Source organism: Leopardus geoffroyi, chromosome D4 (assembly GCF_018350155.1).
Source record: "Leopardus geoffroyi isolate Oge1 chromosome D4, O.geoffroyi_Oge1_pat1.0, whole genome shotgun sequence".
NCBI lineage: Eukaryota > Metazoa > Chordata > Mammalia > Carnivora > Felidae > Leopardus > Leopardus geoffroyi.
In genome coordinates this window covers 32,259,351-32,279,080 of record NC_059342.1, presented here as the reverse complement: position 1 = coordinate 32,279,080, position 19,730 = coordinate 32,259,351, and the positions used below count along the sequence as shown (strand labels likewise).

Here is a 19,730-nt window from a genome sequence, read left to right as displayed (position 1 = left end):
GGATAAGCTACAAACAAAACACCCGGAATGAGCTTTCTTGGACTTCAATAACATTAAATGAGAACTTACCACAAATTTTAAAGAAAGAAACCCCTAATATTTCAAATATTAAATTCTCAGCAAGAAAAATTCTCTAGAAAGTTTAATAATGTTAACTATCATATCTAGAAAACAGTAAAAATGATTAAAAAAAAGCACAGCTGATGCCTAATTCCATGATGTATGGACCTGTTAAACTATGTGGAAGAGTCTACCCATCCTATAGAGAATCTTTCATTGTAACAACTGAATGCCATGCGATACAACCTAGATTAGCCCACTTATAATCAATAGATACTGACACTGCTACAATTTTTTACAACTTTACCCTTTCAATAAAGTCAATTTAAAACATACCTGAACTCTAAATCTCCATGTTGACCCAACAGGAATCCCAGGAATAGGTCCATAATGATTAGAAGGAACAATAGTACATTCTCTAGTGCGACCAACACAGGCCATCCCCTACAAGTTATAGAACAAGTTGTTTGACAAATTGGTTATGTCAACCCTTAAAGCCAAATCTTAAAGTCAAATAAAATGAGAACAAAACAGAAACCTAACCGCATAATACATAATTTATATGATTTAATTAACACATAATTAAGTTATAGCAAATAAACAATACAATTATTTAATATTTCTGATACGGCAAATGTAATTTATGTCACTACTACTGTTGGTATCAAACAGTTATAACTTGCATTACAGTTAAAACATTATAGCTAAGAAGGAAAGATGACTTTCTTCCTTACCCTGCCCCAGTCTCTCCGGCTTTCAGTACTAGCTGATGGCATCTTTGCTTTCTTTTTACTCATCTTGAGTCTTTCACCAGCCTTTACAACTTCACTGGAATCAGTTTTACAGGAAGGACAATACCTTTAAAAGAGAAAGGAATTTTAATATACCATATTAAAGCCAGTAACAGAATGGCCTTTCTAGGTCAGAAAATGTTTTAAGATGTAATACTTGGTGTATAATATAGATGTTCAGCCGGCATTTTAGTACTAAACTTTTCAAAATATTTATATGGTTAAGGTAGCAGAAAAAAAACCCTTATCATTCCTTTAAAGAATGTGAAAGATTATAATATCATAGAATCTCAAATTCAGTTCAAAAGCCAGAGCTGTCCAATTCAAATGGCAGCATGCGCTCTGATCTTATCACTAACCTGGAGAATGGAATTTACTCATTTGAAGTTCCTATTATTAAAACAAAAGTAGCAAGAATAGATGATCCTAGACTGTTCAACTATACAACTGATACATCTCCCCATCTAAATTAGTTATTAGAACTCTCCAAGTCAAAACGTATAGTCTATCACAGCAAATATAGAGGGTTCAAGGATGCTTGTTTATGTATTAGCCTTATCCCTAGCTCTTTTTAATTCCCTATACTTGTTTTTTCTTTAGCCTATTTGTAGTTGGTTACCCTACTATAACTTATATATCATTATATGCTACCTTAAATCATTTCTAAAGAGCAAAGTATAAATAAATATGTGTATAGAATCAGATGGGGCTATTCCTATGTCAGCAAGAAATGGAAACTTGAGGAATACCCTAACAAAGATCAACTGGCCTCTCCCTGCATTAATTAATCTTAAATGTGCCTATACTTTCTATTTCATAATTATCCATATGGTCTATAGGGAAAAAAAGATACCGACGCCCACCAGTTAATTCTAATTGCCTAATTATGAGATATCTTGTTTAGTACTACAGGAAAGAAAAATGTAAGTCAGTCACTGATTCTGAGAAAATCAGTTAAGTTGTGATATACAGATGCAAAATCAAGGCAAAAATTAAAATGTAGAAGTCAACAGATAATACCAAGTAGAATCCCTTCTAACTGAGAAATCAGGAGGTTTCCCAAAATTAATTTTACCTGATGTGCTAACTTTTAAAACTAATTTTATCAGAGATCTTAGGGGCAAAGCAGGTACTATTTCTGATGAGAAAATGAGTTCAGAGGTGAAATGATTTGGAGACATAGAAAAGATGGTCAAACCTTCATTCCTTCATCAGGTTTGCTCAGAACCTCCTATGTCAGGCACTATTTTGATACTGGGGATAAATGTGATCAAAATGTTTGTACAGAGTAGTTAAGGAAAACTAGTACATGTAATGAAACAATTTCAGGAAGTGACAAGTTCTATAAAGGAAATACATCAGGGTTATGTGGATGTTAAGACTGATTAAACATGGCATGTATCTTTAGATAGAGTAGTTTCTGAAGTGATATTCCAGCTGAGACCAAAGGAGTCAGTTGGTCTCCTTTGAGAAGAAGCCAGGGAAGGCATTCCGGGCAAAAAGACATTAAGTATAAAAGTCCCGAGGCATAAGAAGGAGTGGTATGCCTTGAAAAACATGAAGCTTGGGAAGCTGAAGTTTAGGTCAACTCTGAACTGCACAGAGATAAGCAATGAGGTTATAGAACAGGCAGGGGTCAGGTCATTGATGGCATGGGCTTAGTTTTATTCTAAGTGCAAAAGGAAGACACTAGGGGGCTTTGAACAGATTCGGACTTAGTAAGATCATTCTGCTGCTATGGGAGAAAGGACACCTGGTAAGCATTGTGAAAGCAAGGACACAAGTTGGGTGTTTATTATACAGTTCAGGGAAGAGATGTTGGTTTGGACTGAAGGGTGAGAGTGGAGAAAGATTATGCAGGACTGACAAGATCTGCTCATGTATAATTGGATGTGGACTATGTAAGGAGGGCAAAGAGAGAATCAAAGATGAAGTTTAGCTTTTAAGCCTGAGCAAGTAGACAGGATGACTGTAGTATTTACTGAGGACTGAGGGAGGAGGAAGGTTTTAGGAGGTATGTTTATGGAAATCAAGATCTCCAGCTGGACTACTTTTGTGATACTTGTCAAGTAAGCAATTGAATGAATACAGGAATACAGAGCCCAGGGGAGATTAGCTATGAAGATATCAAAAATTTAGAACCATTAGCTTCATATTTAAAGTCTCATGATAGGATGAGGTCATCTAGGGAGCAAGCATGAAGAACAAAAAGCAAGTGAATAGTGCTCTGGAAAACTCCAAAATCTGGTAGATATGAGAAAACCAACAAGAGATTAAGAAGGAAAGGCCAGTGGAGTAGGATGAAAATTAGGTCATATGGTATCATAAAATCTATAAAGACAGAGAGCTGATAAGTATAAGTAAGAGAGGGCTTAGACAGGACCAATGGATTTGGCAACACGAATGTGTCTGTGAGCCTAACTTAAATATAGTGGAGTTGTGAGAAGGAAAGTCCAATTGGAGAGCTGAAGTATGAACAGGAGGAGAGGAAATGGAAATTACCAATGCAGACAGTTCTTGAGAAGCTTTGCCATAAAGGAAGCAAAGAAATGGGATCAAGGGAAAGGTGTGTGTGTGACTGAATAGATTATAGGATACTGAGAATAACCCAGCAATGGCAATCTGGGAGAGGAATTCACCGTAGGAATGAAGTTCCTGAAAAGGCAAAGGGATACGGAACTGTGAGAGCAGACAGAAGGGTTCGCATTTTAGAGAAGCAGGAACATACTGTCCACAGAAACAAAAGGGAAGAAAAATATATGAGATTTTAGAGGAAATATGTTTACAGATGGTAAAATTCAGGCTGTGACCACGCAAGGCAGAGGAAGGGAGTGAAAGGAAGAAGTTACATCCCTTCCCTCCACCCACCCTTACAGCCTCTGTGGTAATACAGTAACAACCCTCCCAACAGATGGGGATAGGCCAAAGGGAAGAAAACAATCTATTCTTTACAGTAACACCAGCTACCCAATTGTAATGTTATTACAAGCACACTTCATTTTATTGCACTTTGCAGATACTGTGTGGTTTTTTGTTTATTTTTTACAAACCGAAGCTTTGTGGCAACACCGCATTGAGCAAGTCTATTGGTGTGATTTTTCCAATAGCATTTGCTCACTTTCTGTCTCTGTGTCACATTTGGGTAATTCTCACAATATTTCAAACTTTTTCAATATTATTATGTTGTCAGGGTGATCTGTGATCAGTGATTAAGACCTGCTGAAAACTCAGATGATGGCTAGCATTTTTAGCAATAAAGTATTTTGCACACTTAATAGGCTACAGCATCATGTGTAAACATAAATTTTATATGCACTGAGAAACAAAAAAGCTCATCTGACTTGCCTTATTGTGATATTTACTTTACCAGACTGTTCTGGAACCTGTACTATCTCTGAGGAATGCCCATACTTCTGAGTATGTCATTCCTTAACTTAACCCTCCACGCCAGCAATAGTCCAAAGCTTAAGAAAAAACTTATTATGACATGAAAAAGTTCATTATTACTTTGAGCATGTTCTTCCCAGCCTCTTTTCTAATGATTTTGTTTTGTAGCTAAGACTACTTAGCATAGATTTTGGCTGGTATATTTAACCTTAGTGCCTGGTTCCACTTATTAACCTCATAGAATTAAATACAATAATCCATGTAAAACACTTTGTTAGCATCTAGCATATATTAAGCACTTAAATAACTATTAAGTACTATAACAGGCACATCTAAAATAGCTGAGGGATAGAGAGGCCACCCAAAAAGGCTTCCCAGATGGAATCACAGTTAAGTGAAAACCTGAAGGATAAATATCCTAAAGTTAAGCAAAGACGAATAGGTTTCAAAGAGAAAATGTGTCAAGTATAAAAACCCAGAGGAGAGAAAGAACTGGACTTACTTAAGGAGCTGAAAGACATTTAAACTGGCTAGATTGTAGAGTATTTGGGAAAATGAAGAGGAAAATGGTAAGAAATGCACCTGGAGAAATCAACTAAAAAAACACTGTGCAAGGCCTTGCACGGCAACATAAAACCTGAGAAGCAAAGGAATTAACACAATCAGATTTGCATTTTTGAAAGAACACAGACTCCGTATTAGAGGAAGGACTGCAAGGATTAAAAACAGCTAGAGACTGGTTCACAAGCTGTGATAATAATCAAAGTTATCAATGCCAATAAACCACTGGCTATAAAATTTTAAGTACTTTAATACACATTACGTATCTTAAGAAATCTTTTTGTGGTTTAAATACATATTTCACATTCAATTCTTAACACAGTAATAACAAAAAAACCCTGATAATCATACCAGTATTCCTCTTCAGGGACCTTATCCAAAGGTGGATTCAGGCAGTAAATATGATAGGCCATGTTACATTCATCACATAGAAGCTGCATGTTGGGTTCCTGTTTCCCACCACATATATGACAGGAGCAAGAACGGCACTTCTTACTTGGATCTCCACCACAAATATCACACTCAGGATCATTTTTCCCTAGTAAGAACAAAATTATAACAAGCTCAGTCTTAAAATAATTTTTATTATCTATGAATCTTATAAAGAAAAACGCATGAAAATAGATAGCATACAGCTTTTCTTAACGAACAGAAAAAAATCACAAAGAATAATCAAGTGTGGGACTTTAAAAATAAATGCCTGAGCTTCATTCTATTCTTACCAAAATTACAGGGATAAAGCAGAGGCACAACGGGCATCACTACCTGCAACCATGGGGATAATGTATACTTTTGCCTTAAAAATTTGTATTGGCTAGCTGGAAGTTCCCCAAATGTCCAGGGGCAATACAGTGAACTCACCAGGGCATCATAAGGTATCTTTAACTTTCAAGGAAAGACCATGAGGGAAGGGGAGGGGAAAAAATAGTTACAAACAGAGAGGGAGGGAGGCAAACCACAAGAGACTCTTAAATACAGAGAACAAACTGAGAGTGGATGGGGTGGGGGAGTAGGGGAGAGGGGAAAATGGGTGATGGGCATGGAGAACGGCACTTGTTGGGATGTGCACTGCGTGTTGTATGTAAGCCAATTTGACAATGATATTCATGATAAAAAAATAAATTTCAAGGGAATACTACATTCTGTTAAAGTCGTTTGGATCTAACTACTTAATAAGTGGAACTATTAAATACCATGTACTCTGCAGACCCAAACCTTTCCTTGAATATGCTAAAGTAGGAAGGGGAGGGCTGTTAAGAGTTAGCAAGCCCATTCTGGTTCTCATTCAAGTTATGCCCCCAACATACTTTTTAACATAATAGAAATAGCATTTCTTTATTTGTCTTTAAAATTTATTTGAGAAAGAGAGCACATGCACGCATGAGCCAGGGAAGGGAAGAGGGAGAGGGAGAGAGAATCCCAAGCAGGCTCCATAGTCAGTGTAGAGCTGATGGTACAAATGTTGAGATCATAACCTGAGTCAAAATCAAGAGTTGGATGTTTAACCAACTAAAACACCCAGGCACCCCTAGAAATAGCATTTCTAACCCAGTTGATTTTTTATCTTATTTGTCAATTGGTTCAGAACTCTGGCAACCTACTAAAATCCAAACACCTTCTACCCAACTGTTCCCTTGAAATTTTAAAATATACAGTATATATACTAAAAAATCTTTATGTTCACAATACCAAAAATTAAAATGTCAATAGAAATGGTTGGGAAGATTTTATGAAAACTAAGGTAAATTTATATAAAATTCAAAAAGGACTACAGAATTTTTTTTTAATGTTTATTAATCTTTGAGAGAGAGAGAGAGAGAGAGAGAGAGAGAGAGAGAACACAAGTGAGGGCAGAAGAGAGAGGACAGAGGATCTGAAAGCAAGCTCCATGCTGAGAGCAGCCAGCTTGATGCAGGGCTTAAATTCACGAACCTGTGAGATCACGACCTGAGCCACCCAGGCACCCACTGCAGAATTTTGCAGATGAATTATGTAGATAGAGGAAGAGGTCTAGGATGATATACATAGTTTGACTGATTACTTCTTGGGAGTTCTATTTTTAAATTAATATTGTTTTATATTTTGAATTTCTGACAAATGTACACAACATATTTGTGAGGAAATTTACCATATCAGAACTGATCTAGCAATATAAGGGAAATGGGAAGCCATATCTGAAAAATAAGAGAGGGGGAAGAGAAAAGGCACTGATTTCAGCACTATCTTTCTAACTGGTGACTGCCTTATTTTATTTTATTTTATTTTATTTTATTTTATTTTATTTTTGAGAGAGAGAGAGTGCAAGTGAGGGAAGTGGAGGAAGGGAGGAAGGGAGGGAGGGGGAGAGAGAGAGGGAAAGAGAAAAAGGGAGGGAGGGAGAGAGAATGAATCTTAAACAGGCTTCACAATATGGGGTTCAATCTCACGACCCTGAGAATCATGATCTGAGCTGAAATCAAGAGTCGATTTCGACTCTATTGTTGCTAATGAATGGCAGATTACAATTTTGTTTCACTTTCACTAAGGGAGCTATGACGACATACAAGTAATGGATGCATGACAGACCTAAAAACATGCCTTTGGCATGCTGAGATTTTTGGTATGAAGAGTGATATGATCAGTGGCAGTCTGGCTGTGGCTCTGAAATGATTTCTTCACATACAAGTTGTAGCTATAATGTGAGTAGCATTAGGCAGAGAAGAGATATATGGAGAATGAGAGGGAACAGAATACATGCAGAGGTACTGAGAACAGAAAGATGACAAAAACCTTATCTATCTTGGTTTTGCACTGTTTTACTGAGAATGACTAAGTTACATTAAAGAGGTTTACTCAAATTACTCAAGTTACCTGTAATCCTAGGATATAACCACACAAGTACTCCTACGGAGTACACCTAAAAGTTCTTTAAAAAAAAAAAAAAATTTATGTGTATTTATTTTTGAGAGACAGACAGACCATGAGCAAGGGAGGGGCCAGAGAGGGAGAGACAGAATCTGAAGCAGCTCCAGCTGTCAGCACAGAGCCTGACAGAGTACTCCTAAAGGTTCTTAATTCAAATCTAGATACATCAACATTGCAGTCTCAAAAAATGAGAATGGCTTAGACTGGTAACATGAAAGTCTATTTACTGATCTGTTAAAGGTCTTGTCTTGCTGTAATCTTGCACAATTGTGGTAAGAAGAGGTTAGGCAGAACGTTTTATTCTGCCTAAAAACTTTATTTTTCTAAAATATACTAGAAATTGGGGGCACCTGGCTCAGTAGATACAGCATTCAACTCTTGATCTCAGGGTTGTAAGTTTGAGCCCCACGTTAGGTGTAGAGATTACTTAAATCTTAAAAAACAAACAAAAAATACTAGACATTGACATGTGGCATAAAGCCAATAAATTGCTTCCCACAAAAAATTCAGAATTAAGAACGTATGAAACAGTAATCTATTTGGAAAGATAACAATTCAATCATGAATTAAAAGACCTAAAATCTTGCCCTACCTTTGTTACCAACCAGCTGTATGATATTAAGCAAATACAATATGCACAGTGAAAAGGTAGGGCTACGTCCTAATATTCTCATGGTTATTTAAACCTCATTTATTACCTCCCAGAAATTCAAAGTTTAACCATCATTACTGTCAGGCTCTACTCATATGAAAATAAGTCTCATTATTAAAAATCAATCTAGGTAGCCACAAAATTACTGAAATGTTATTTGGACAGATTTATAATAAACGAAACAAGAAAATGGCAATAAAATGCCAAAGTGAGAAAAAAAATTTGTTTTTTTAAAAACAAATCTTATCATTTGAGAAAAATTCACTAAACCAGAAAGGATCTTAGTTCAAAACTATGGTCATGAAAATAAATTTGTATGATCTGCAGCAACTTTATACTTTCTCGAAAGTTATTCCCTGGGTGGTTAAAATACCAATCAAGTACAATATATGTAATCTAAATCCATAAGAAAAATTCATACTTAAAAACTTTCCATCTGCCAGTGAGAGGGGATGTGCTCCAGGTTTCTCGATCTTAAAGATTTCATTTACGAATCTTATCTGGCAGTCATTTAATTTTCCTTCAGAACCCCTGTTTAAAAAAAGAAGAAAAGTTAACTTCTGCCAGCAAAATCTAAATCATATACAAATAATTAAGAGTCATTTAGGAAACCCACTGAACTTTGTCTATTTACAAATTGGGACTATAGCTATTCCAATCACTTTGAGCTTTCCAATGGCAGGAAAAGTCAAATAGTGACTAGTTACTATTCAAAATTAAGTGTAACTTTAGTGTAATATTAGGAAAAAAATTTATAGACTTCACCTAGATTATCTAGGAACAAGACAGTTTTCTTATAAATTAAATACTAGATAAAATGATACTCTATCAATCAAAATAAAAAATTTAAATATATTTCCAGTAAATACAGTAAGTTTCTGGGTAAAAAGTTGACCTCTTATTAAAAAGAAAAGTCCTTCAGATACCAAGCCATACTCCTCATAGACACAGTTTATACCTGTTTGCATAAGCTTCTTCAAACTTTCCGGCTGTGACTATGGATTTATATGTGGATTTCTCCTTTTAACATGTCAACTTTGGTTTATATTTTTGAAGTTTTGTTATTGGGTACACAGAGATTTAGGATTCTTAAACTGTCACAAAATGGCTCTGTATCTCTGTAACGCATTCTATATCAAAAGTGTACTTTTCTTGGTTAGAATTTGCTTGGTAACTTTTTCTATTCTTTCACCTTTTAAAACTTTTAATGCCAAATATTTACAAATGCAGAAAACTGCATAGACAAATGTGTAGTATAGCCAATTATAAGGTATACATTCGTATACATTCTTGCAGTCATCAATCATGACAGGAAATAGAACTGTTTACCTCAGAAGCACTTGACATGCTCCCTCCCAATCTCATTATTCCCTTTCAAGAGTTTTATTTACCTTAATTTTCTTAGTCTTATCACCTATCTGCCTAAGCATATGATATATATAGTTCTACCTGTGCTTTAAAGATTCTAACCTATCAATTTCCATGCAATCTTTTTCTTGCTTACAATTTGTTGAAGAACTGCTATCATTTGTCCTATAGAGTTTCCCCACAGACTTGATTTTGATATGTGCATTCCCAAAGTGTAGTTTAAATAGGTTTTTTCCCCATCATTTGTATTTCTAGTAAGTTAATAGTTGGATCCAGAGTAGAGGTCAAAAAACCCTAGTCTGCTGCCTATTTTTATAAATAAAGTTCTACTGGAAAAACTACTCATTTATGCATTCTCTATAGTTCATTTCGTACTATAGTGGCAGAATAGTTGTGATGGTGGAGACCACTTGGCCGCCAAAGGTTAAAGCTACCAGCTGGCCCTTTGCACAAAACAATGGCCAACCCTTGCATTTAGAAATGCTTAATCAAATCCAGTTCATTTTTTGGTAAAACTGTTAATAGTTCTTGGAAGTGGTATACCAGGAAGCAGGAATCACTGCAGGTTATTTTGAAAGATGAACACCATAACTGTTATTCTCAAAACAGCTTGCTGAACTAGTTTTATTATTTCAGTGTGCTTGGGTTCATCACATATGCTATAGTTACCCTCTCCTACCTCTTGTACGGCTGCTGATACCACACAGGTCTCATAGCTATCAGCTGTTTATCCCACCAGCTATTTTGGTGTTTGTAAGGGATACCACAATTCCCTGAATGGTTATAAATGTTGCCCATGACTTTCGGGTTAGATATTTTAGTTGTTCTATGTTTGTATAAGAATATCTAGGGAGATTAAAAATCTATGCTGTTGTCATCTTTCTAGAATTTCATCTATCCTTGTAATTTCAACTTGTGTGACTTCATATTTAAGGAGTCTTTTTTTTTTTTTTTTTCCAACGTTTATTTATTTTTTTTGGGACAGAGAGAGACAGAGCATGAACGGGGGAGGGGCAGAGAGAGAGGGAGACACAGAATCGGAAACAGGCTCCAGGCTCTGAGCCATCAGCCCAGAGCCTGACGCGGGGCTCGAACTCATGGACCGCGAGATCATGACCTGGCTGAAGTCGGACGCTTAACCGACTGCGCCACCCAGGCGCCCCAAGGAGTCTTTCTTATAAGCAGCATATGGGTTTTGTTTTTATCTCCTCTGTTGATCTTTAATATTTAGCTCACATATAGTTAATATAATGGCTGACATATCTGGGTTTGTTTCTACCATTTTACTATATGTTTTCTATTTTATCTACCTTTTTGTTTCTTTTACTCTTCTTGATTGCTTTCTTTTGAATTATTCTAATAATTATTCCATTTTACCCTACTTGTTAATATTTTAATATTTAATTATGTATTAAAATATTTCTTTAATGTGGTGGCTCTTAGAGAATATACCAGGTAAAAATCAATCTACTTTTAAGTTCTCACTACTTCTCTGATCATATCAGAATTTCATAGCTTCATTTACCAACTTCCATCTTTTGTGGTTGTCATGCATTTTATTTTACACGTATTTTAAACTTCACTATTATTGTGTGTTATGAACAGTTTATTTGAACTTAATCATACAGTTACCCTTCCTATGTTTTTTCTTTCCTGTATTTCATGTCTCTTTAGTATTTCTTTTAGTGTAGTATGTTGGTATTGGATTCTTAGGTTTTTTTTTTTTTTTATGTCTTTTTTTTTTCCCTAGGATTTTTTTAAAAATTTATTTTAAAATTTACATTCAAGTTAGTTAGCATATAGTGCAATAATGATTTCAGGAGTAGAATCCAGTGATTCATCCACTATATATAACACCCAGTGCTCATCCCAACAAGTGTCTCCTTAATGCCCCTTGTCATTTAGCCCATCCCCCCACCCACAACCTCTCCAGCAACCCTCAGTTTGTTCTCTGTATTTAAGAATCTTTTGTTTTGTCCCCCTCCCTGTTTTTATATTATTTTTGCTTCCCTTCCCCTATGTTCATCTGTTTTGTATCTTGAAGTCCTCATATGCGTAAAGTCATATGATATTTGTCTTTCTCTGACTAATTTCACTTAGGATAATATAGTCTAGTTCCATCCATGTTGTTGCAAATGGCAAGATTTCATTCTTTTTGATTGCTGAGTAATAATTACCACATCTTCTTTATCCATTCATCTGTCAATGGACATTTGTACTCTCTTCATATTTTGGCTATTGTCGACAGTGCTGCTATAAACCTTGGGGTGGCATGTGCTCCTCTGAAACAGCACACCTGTATCCTTTGGATAAACACATAGTAGTGCAATTGCTGGGTCGTAGAGTAGTTCTATTTTTAATTTTTTGAGGAACCTCCATCTGTTTTCCAGAACGGCTGCACCATTTTGCATTCCCACCAGCAGTGCAAAAGGGTTTGGATTCTTAGGTTTAGTTTGATAACATCTTTATCTTGCTTCATTTTTCAAATCTATTTTCATTAGAAATGTATTTCTAACATTTTTTATCAGTGTTCTCATATGTTGTTCCATTGTATTCTAGCTTACATCGTTTCTGATGAAAACTCAGCTCATATTCGTTTTTATCTTTAGTTTTCAGCAGCATTATTGCAATATGCCACAGTGTGTTCTTTGTATTTATCCTGGTTAGGGTTCACAGGGCTTCAATTTGTACTATCTTCTCCCATTTTTGGAAATTCGAGTTATTAGTTTTTCAAATATTGTTTTCACCCTTCTCTTCTTTGGGAACAACAAATAGATGTAATGCATACCTTTTGCCAGGTCCCATGTGTCCGACAGTCTTTTCTGTGTTGTTTCTCATAATTTTTTTCCATGTTTCAGTTTTGATATTTTTCACTGACTTGCCTATCACTACTCCTATCTTCTGCTATTAAGCCAATCTAATGAAGTCTTAGTTTCAGATACTGTATTTTTCAGTTATAGAGTAATTATCTTATAGATTCCCAGTGATTTTTTTATAGATTCCAATTCTCAGTTGAAATTCTCAATCTTCACTTATTTTCTTGAGCATATTAATCATAATTATTCTAAAATCCTGTCTGATAACCTGAATTATCAGTATCATCTATGGGTCCATTTTTATTATTGATTTTTCTTCTGGTTTTTGATTATGTGGCCCTATCTTTTGGTAGCATACTTTTGGTTCCATGGCAAGATAAACATAAAGAAAATACAATCGCATATTGCAATAATGCTGCTGAAAACTAAAGATAAAAACAAAAGGAATATGAGCCAAGTTTCATCAGAAACAATGTAAGCTAGAACATAATGGAACAGCATCTGAAAACACGGACAAAAAATTTCTCAACTTAGAAATACAGTTCTAATGAAAACATACTATAAAAAATGAAGCCGAGATAAAGATGTTATCAAACCAAACAAAAATATTCAACAATATAAGTATAAAACATTAGAGGAGGCTTCAGACCAATCTTCCTCATGCTGGGAAGATACTGTGGTGATTTAACATTTTATTCAGCAACTATGCTGAGGCAAGGCCTGTTTACAAAATGTAGTCTACATATTTGTCTTAGCCATCCAGTTTTCAACTAAGAGCCTTTTGTATACTCTGTGGGACCATTTCACCCAGTGATCACAAAATCTGTTTGCCTTCGAAGACTACTGAAAACTCCACTGTACTTTTTACTTACATTTTTAGCGTCCTGCCCAGCAAAACCCCAGTATTTAGCAAAAGTCATGTGAGGAAAATAGGCCATATGCGTGAAACATCCCCAACATCTGCCAAAAGCTCAGTCTCCACCCTGCCCCCAGCTGCTTTCAACTAGATCTGCTCTACATCCATAATTATTAGCAAGGGTTCCCAGGGCAAAAAGCAACTACAAAAACCAACTGCTTTCTAAGGTTCTTCCCATTCCAGAGTCATAGGCTCTGGTAGTTCTCCTTACCTCTCTGCTGTCATTAACATAACAGATGATAATGTTATTTGAGCTGGCTCTTCTAGTTTTAGGTAAAAATGCTAATCTACTGCCAGCTATTCCATCCTACCTGGAAACAGAAACCTTCCATGTACTTCATTAGGTGGTACAATAAATATCACAAAAACAGATTCAAAACTAGAATCACCTTTTCATTTATCTATCATTTCAGTTGAAGGCTTACCATACCGATTTCCTCTGAACAAAACTGATGAAGCCAAAACTGAATCTAATAAACCACCAATTATAAAATACATTATTTTATGTACTACCAAAAAGGAACTGGCCTGCAATGGGGTAGTCTAAGAAGAACTCCCAAAGTTAGGACTCTAAATGGAAGACAACTATAAGGCACACTATTTTATGAAATCATAAAAAAGAAAAAAATTTGAGAGGAGACATCTGAGAAACACTCTCAAATAAAGCTAGGACACCAAACGGCTCTTCTCACAGTTTAAGATAAATGGTAAATAAACCACCTAGCAGGTAGAGATAAAAAATAAACATGACTATTTCAATGTTATCAGTGGGTATAAGGAGAAAAAGTATCCCAGGAACTGAACCACAAGGTAGGATTCATGCAGGTTTGTAGATGCAAACTCAAACTCAATCTCTTAAAGAACCCAACTTTGGTCCAATAGCAAGATATTTTAATTTGAGATGGTAAAATAAAGAAAACCGTTAATCTCCAATTCTATGAAATACTCTATTTACTTAATATTCATTATAACTAATGCCTAGAACAGGGCCTGGCACACAGTAGCCAACAAAAGTCAAGGCACTAACATTTCAGTGGTATGACAGGCAGAATAATGGGTGCCAAAGATATCTATGCCCTAAGTACGGGAACACGTGAATATTATACTACATGGCAAAAGAGAATTTTGTAGACATGATTAAGTTAATTACCTTGAAATAGGATTAACCAGGTAGGCCCAAGGTAATTACAGGGGAACTTAAAAGTAGAAGAGGGAAGTGAGTCAGAGATATGCAACGTTAAAATGGGAGAAGTAGGCCATGGGCCAAGGCATTGGGAGGCCTGTAAAATCTGGAAAAGGCAAGGAAACAAATTCTCCCTTAGATTCTCCAAAAAGTGACACATCTCTGCTGACACTTTAATCCATATAAGACTTCTGACTTACAGAACTATAAAATGGTAAGTTTTACTATTTAAGCCATTAAATTTATGAATTTGTTGCAGCAACAACAGGAAACTACTACAAGTAGGGCAAGAGAGAGAAATCTCAGGTGATAATCAATACCACAAAGAAAGAGTAAGGAAACAATTCAATGCCATGCATGTACATATGTAATGTTATACAACATTAAAGGCTTCTTTTGAAGTGATGTCTGAACAAACAACCAAGACAAGACACAGAGCAAGCCAAATAAGGATATGCGTGGAGCAGACCAGGCAGAGGAACAGCAAATGGCAAGGGCTCTGAAGCAGAAGCATGTTTATATGATTAAGCACCACAAAGAGGCCAATATGGTTAAAATACAGTAAACTTTGATTTATAACTTGATATGGTCACCAAAATTGTAGTGTGTAAGAATGGTACAATAATAAGAATATCACTAAAGAGATGTGATGATAAACGAGTTGGATAAAATTTAGTAAGTAAAAAGCCCTAGAAAAAGGACACTGAAAATAAAGTACATCCATAGCTTACTTTAGCTTTAGATAAAGGATTTTCTTCCTATAGGATTCAAATTCTACTTTTTTGTCTTTAAAGGCTAAGTTTTTGTTAAAAAAAAAATTTGAGAGCGCACATGCGCACATGAGTGGAGGAGGGGCAGGGGAGGGGTATAGGGGTAGGGAGAGAGAGAGAATCCCAAGCAGGCTCGGTGCTGTCAGGGCACAAGCCTATCTCTGGGCTCAATCTTACAAACTCTGAGATCAGGACCTGAGCCAAAACCAAGTGTTGGACACTTAACGGTCTGAGCCACCCAGGTGCCCCTCAAATTCTACTTATAAATATCTAAACTAATATAACTTCATGTGGTATTAAATGAATATGCATCACAATAGAAACTGAACAAAGTATTTTGAAAAATGGACTTAAAACTCCTAAACTTTTGTTGTGAATTTTTTTCAAAGCTAAAATATAAACAGAAAATAAGCTAAAAATAGAATTTGATCGCTAGACAGTTTAAGCATATTCACTTTTTAGTAGTCACAGATTAAAAATAGAAACAAGCATGAACTTTAACTCCGAGTTCCCTTATCAAATATCCAAGGCAGATTAAAAATCATGTCCTATATTTACTACTTCCTTTGCACCTTCAATACAATAGAGAGTATCAAAGCTGAAGTTTAAATAAAATTTAGATAAAATCAAGTTCCTTAAAAAAAAAAAAATTCTATTTCAAGAAGTAGAAAATCTGGATTGCCCTATGATCATTATAGAAATTAACCAATTATAAAAATCCTTCCCACAAAGAAGGCTTTAGTGAGAAGTTATACCATTCAAGAAAAGGAAACAAAACTCCACCATAAGATAAAGAATATTCTCATTATTTTATAAAATCTGAATAATTTGTGAAGGACAGTTAAATAGGAAAACTAACATGCAAATTTTAGTCATTAACACAATGCAAAAATCCCACACAAAGTATCCACAAAATACTTATGTCAAACACTATAGATATTGGTGAGATTTTGAAAGTTTTTTTTATAGAGATAAAGGAGAAAAAAGATGCCTGCTATCATCACTTCCTTTCAACAACATACTAAATTCAGTTGGTGAATAAAAGAAATCAAAAGACAAAAATGTCATAATTCACACATGATGATTATAATAATAAAGATTCCCCAAAAAATCGACATGTAAATTAAAACTAATAAATCTAGTAAGGCTACTAGATCCAAGATCAAAGGTTACTTGTATACCACTAATAAAGGAAAATGAAATAAAAATACCATTTACAGGAATAACAAGTAGTACCTGAAGTTAAATAAGGATAACAGACACCCATATAAGATCAGATCTCTGGACGGCATTAAATCAGGATCTACCATATAATTGCCAACATTCAATTATTTTGAACCTACAAAGACATTTTATGTGGTTCAACCTAATAAAAACATGAGAAAAACACATTAAAGACCTAAATAAGTGGAGAACAGGCACATTCATGGATTAGAGTCAACACAATACGTATTCAATTCCCAATGGTTTTTATGTTTAAATTACCAAGATGACTTGGAAAATTGAAATAAAAGCACACAGACCTAAGAAAATAGAGAACTACTGAAGAGCAAGGTAGGAAGCCCTGTTGTATCGTATCATTAAAGTGTGGAACTGCTATCAGGACACACAACATAGACCCATGGTATAGAACAGACATCAGATGGATGCATCAAATATAGTCACTTGATATGAGGGGATACTGAAAATCAGTGAGGGAAAAGTGGGTTTTATTTTAGCCTCTCTCCCTCAAAAATGGGCTTTTTATTTTTTTTTAATTGTCAAAAAATTTTTTTTCATTACTGATAGAACAAGCAGAGGAGGGGCAGAGAGAGAGGGAGACACAGGATCTGAAGCAGGCTCTGAGCTGTCAGCAGAGCTCAAACTCACAAACGGTGAGATCATGACCTAAGCTGAAGTCAGATGCCCAACTGACTGAGCCACCCAGACACCCCTTCATTTTTTATTTTATTTATTTATTTTTATTTTTTATTTTTTAATTTTTTTTTCAACGTTTATTTATTTTTGGGACAGAGAGAGACAGAGCATGAATGGGGGAGGGGCAGAGAGAGAGGGAAACACAGAATCGGAAACAGGCTCCAGGCTCTGAGCCATCAGCCCAGAGCCTGACGCGGGGCTCGAACTCACGGACCGCGAGATCGTGACCTGGCTGAAGTCGGACGCTTAACCGACTGCGCCACCCAGGCGCCCCTCATTTTTTTTTTTTAAATGTTTATTCATTTTTTGAGAGACAGAGACAGAATGCAAGTGGGGGAGGGGCAGAGAGAGGGAGACAGAATCCAAAACAGGTTACAGGCTCTGAGCTGTCAGCACAGAACCCCATGCAGGGCTCGAACCCACGAACTGTAAGATCATGTCCTGAGCTGAAGTCAGACACCCAACCAACTGAGCCGCCCAGGTGCCCCCCAAAATGGGCTTTTTAATAAATGATGCGAGGAAAAATGATTATCCATATATATCAAGGTAAGTCAAACCCTCACACTGTACACAAAAACCTACTTCAAATGGATTAAAGGCCTACTAAAGAAAGATAAAACCACAAAGCTGCTTAAAATAATAATGCATTCTGGGCAGAAAAAGTTTTTCCCCTGCCAATGCCATGTTTTATTGAGATGTAATTGACATATACTGTGTAACTATACACCATAATGATTTGATAGATACATATACTGACAAATGATTACCACAAAAAGTTAACTTCCATCACCTCAGATAGTTTTTTGTTTTGTTTTGTTTTGAATTTTTTTTTTTCAACATTTATTTATTTTTGGGACAGAGAGAGACAGAGCATGAACGGGGGAGGGGCAGAGAGAGAGGGAGACACAGAATCGGAAACAGGCTCCAGGCTCTGAGCCATCAGCCCAGAGCCCGACGCGGGGCTCGAACTCACGGACCGCAAGATCGTGACCTGGCTGAAGTCGGACGCTTAACCGACTGCGCCACCCAGGCGCCCCTACCTCAGATAGTTTTAAGGTTAAGAATATTATTCATAACATGAAAAAAGCTATAAAAGATATTTTCTCTACACATAACTGAAATGGCCAAGCCCCCCAATTAGAACTCCTAAAAAATTAGTAATATAAAAAAATCAGTAATACAGACTACCTAATAACAGACTGCCTAGTAACAACAAAACATTTATGTTTGGAACAGAGTCCTCACAAAAGATATCTAAATTGACAATAAACATAAGGTTATCAATCTCCTTAGTAGTCAAGGAAATACAAATCAAAACCATAATGATATACTATTTTATTCTACACCCACCTGATTAGCAAAAATTCAAGTCTAACAAAATTAAGTGTGGATGAGAATGCAGAGCAATGAGACCTCTAATACTGCTGTAGAAGTGTAATGTGATACAGCCCCTTAAATATTTGGTCCTACCTATTAAAGATGTACAGGTTTTACAATCCAGCAATTCTACTTCTAGACAAGATGCGTCCCACAGAAATTAATGCACATAAGCACCAGAACACGGGGATAATGTCACAACAGCAAAGTTTGGAACAGCTCCAAACTATCAACGTCAGAATACATTTATACCTTCATTCTGATTTTTTATCCACTCTTTCTAGTAATGAGAAAAGACTTTTAAACATGGGGGAAAAAAAATTCTATCCACAAGCCACATACCACACTGGCTCCTTTTCGGCTCTCATGTTCCTAACACATCTAGTAAATACTTAAATGACAGGGGCGCCTGGGTGGCTCAGTCAGTTAAGTGTCTGACTTTGGCTCAGGTCATGATCTCATGGTTCGTGGGTTTGAGCCCTGCGTCGGGTTCTGTGCTGAATGCTTCCTCAGAGCTTGGAGCCTGCTTCAGATTCTGTGTCTCCCACTCTCTCTGCCCCTCCCCTGCTCATGCTCTCACTGTCTCTCAAAAATAAGTAAATGTAATAAACTAAATTTTAAATAAAAATTTTTTTAAAAAAACCTTAAATGACAGAACATAACGTGTTACAGGACAGCATGTTGCACTACTGGGAGAGGCATCACATAATTGTTCTAATTGTTTGCCTATCTATAATTTCCACTCAATTGTAGTTCTAGTCCCTAAAGCCAGGGTGCTCCACTCTAACTGTACTTCAGAATCACTAAGGGAAAACTTTTTAAATAGTGAGCTGGTTTTTTGTTTTTTTTTGTTTTTTTTTTACTCTATACTATGAGTACTGTTACCTCTTCCTATTATGTATACATGCTGTTTTTGTACTTCCTGTACTCAAGTACATTATAAGGCTCCCTATATACTAATTTATATAGATGCCTTTTCTTTTTCTTCATGATTTATATCCTTATCAGAATTTCAAGCTGCTTGGAAG

The 19,730-nt window shown here is 35.9% G+C and overlaps 1 protein-coding gene and 1 long non-coding RNA gene across 4 annotated transcripts in view; both read right to left on the bottom strand.

Annotated features, from left to right (window-relative positions):
• Positions 1-19,730, bottom strand: part of UHRF2 (ubiquitin like with PHD and ring finger domains 2) — an 82,956-nt gene that overhangs the window by 24,669 nt on the left and 38,557 nt on the right. For all 3 annotated transcript variants that reach the window (XM_045467469.1, XM_045467468.1, XM_045467467.1), the window contains exons 5-8: positions 8,777-8,886; positions 5,151-5,337; positions 795-918; positions 397-504 (exon numbers count right to left, since the gene is read on the bottom strand). In XM_045467469.1, the coding sequence (XP_045323425.1) occupies positions 397-504; positions 795-918; positions 5,151-5,337; positions 8,777-8,886 (529 nt within the window). The remainder of the gene's footprint in view (positions 1-396; positions 505-794; positions 919-5,150; positions 5,338-8,776; positions 8,887-19,730) is intronic.
• On the bottom strand, positions 17,957-19,205 carry LOC123592459. Its single transcript, XR_006709785.1, has 2 exons — positions 18,366-19,205; positions 17,957-18,115 (listed from the first exon to the last, which is right to left on the bottom strand). It is a non-coding gene; the product is annotated as an uncharacterized LOC123592459 (long non-coding RNA).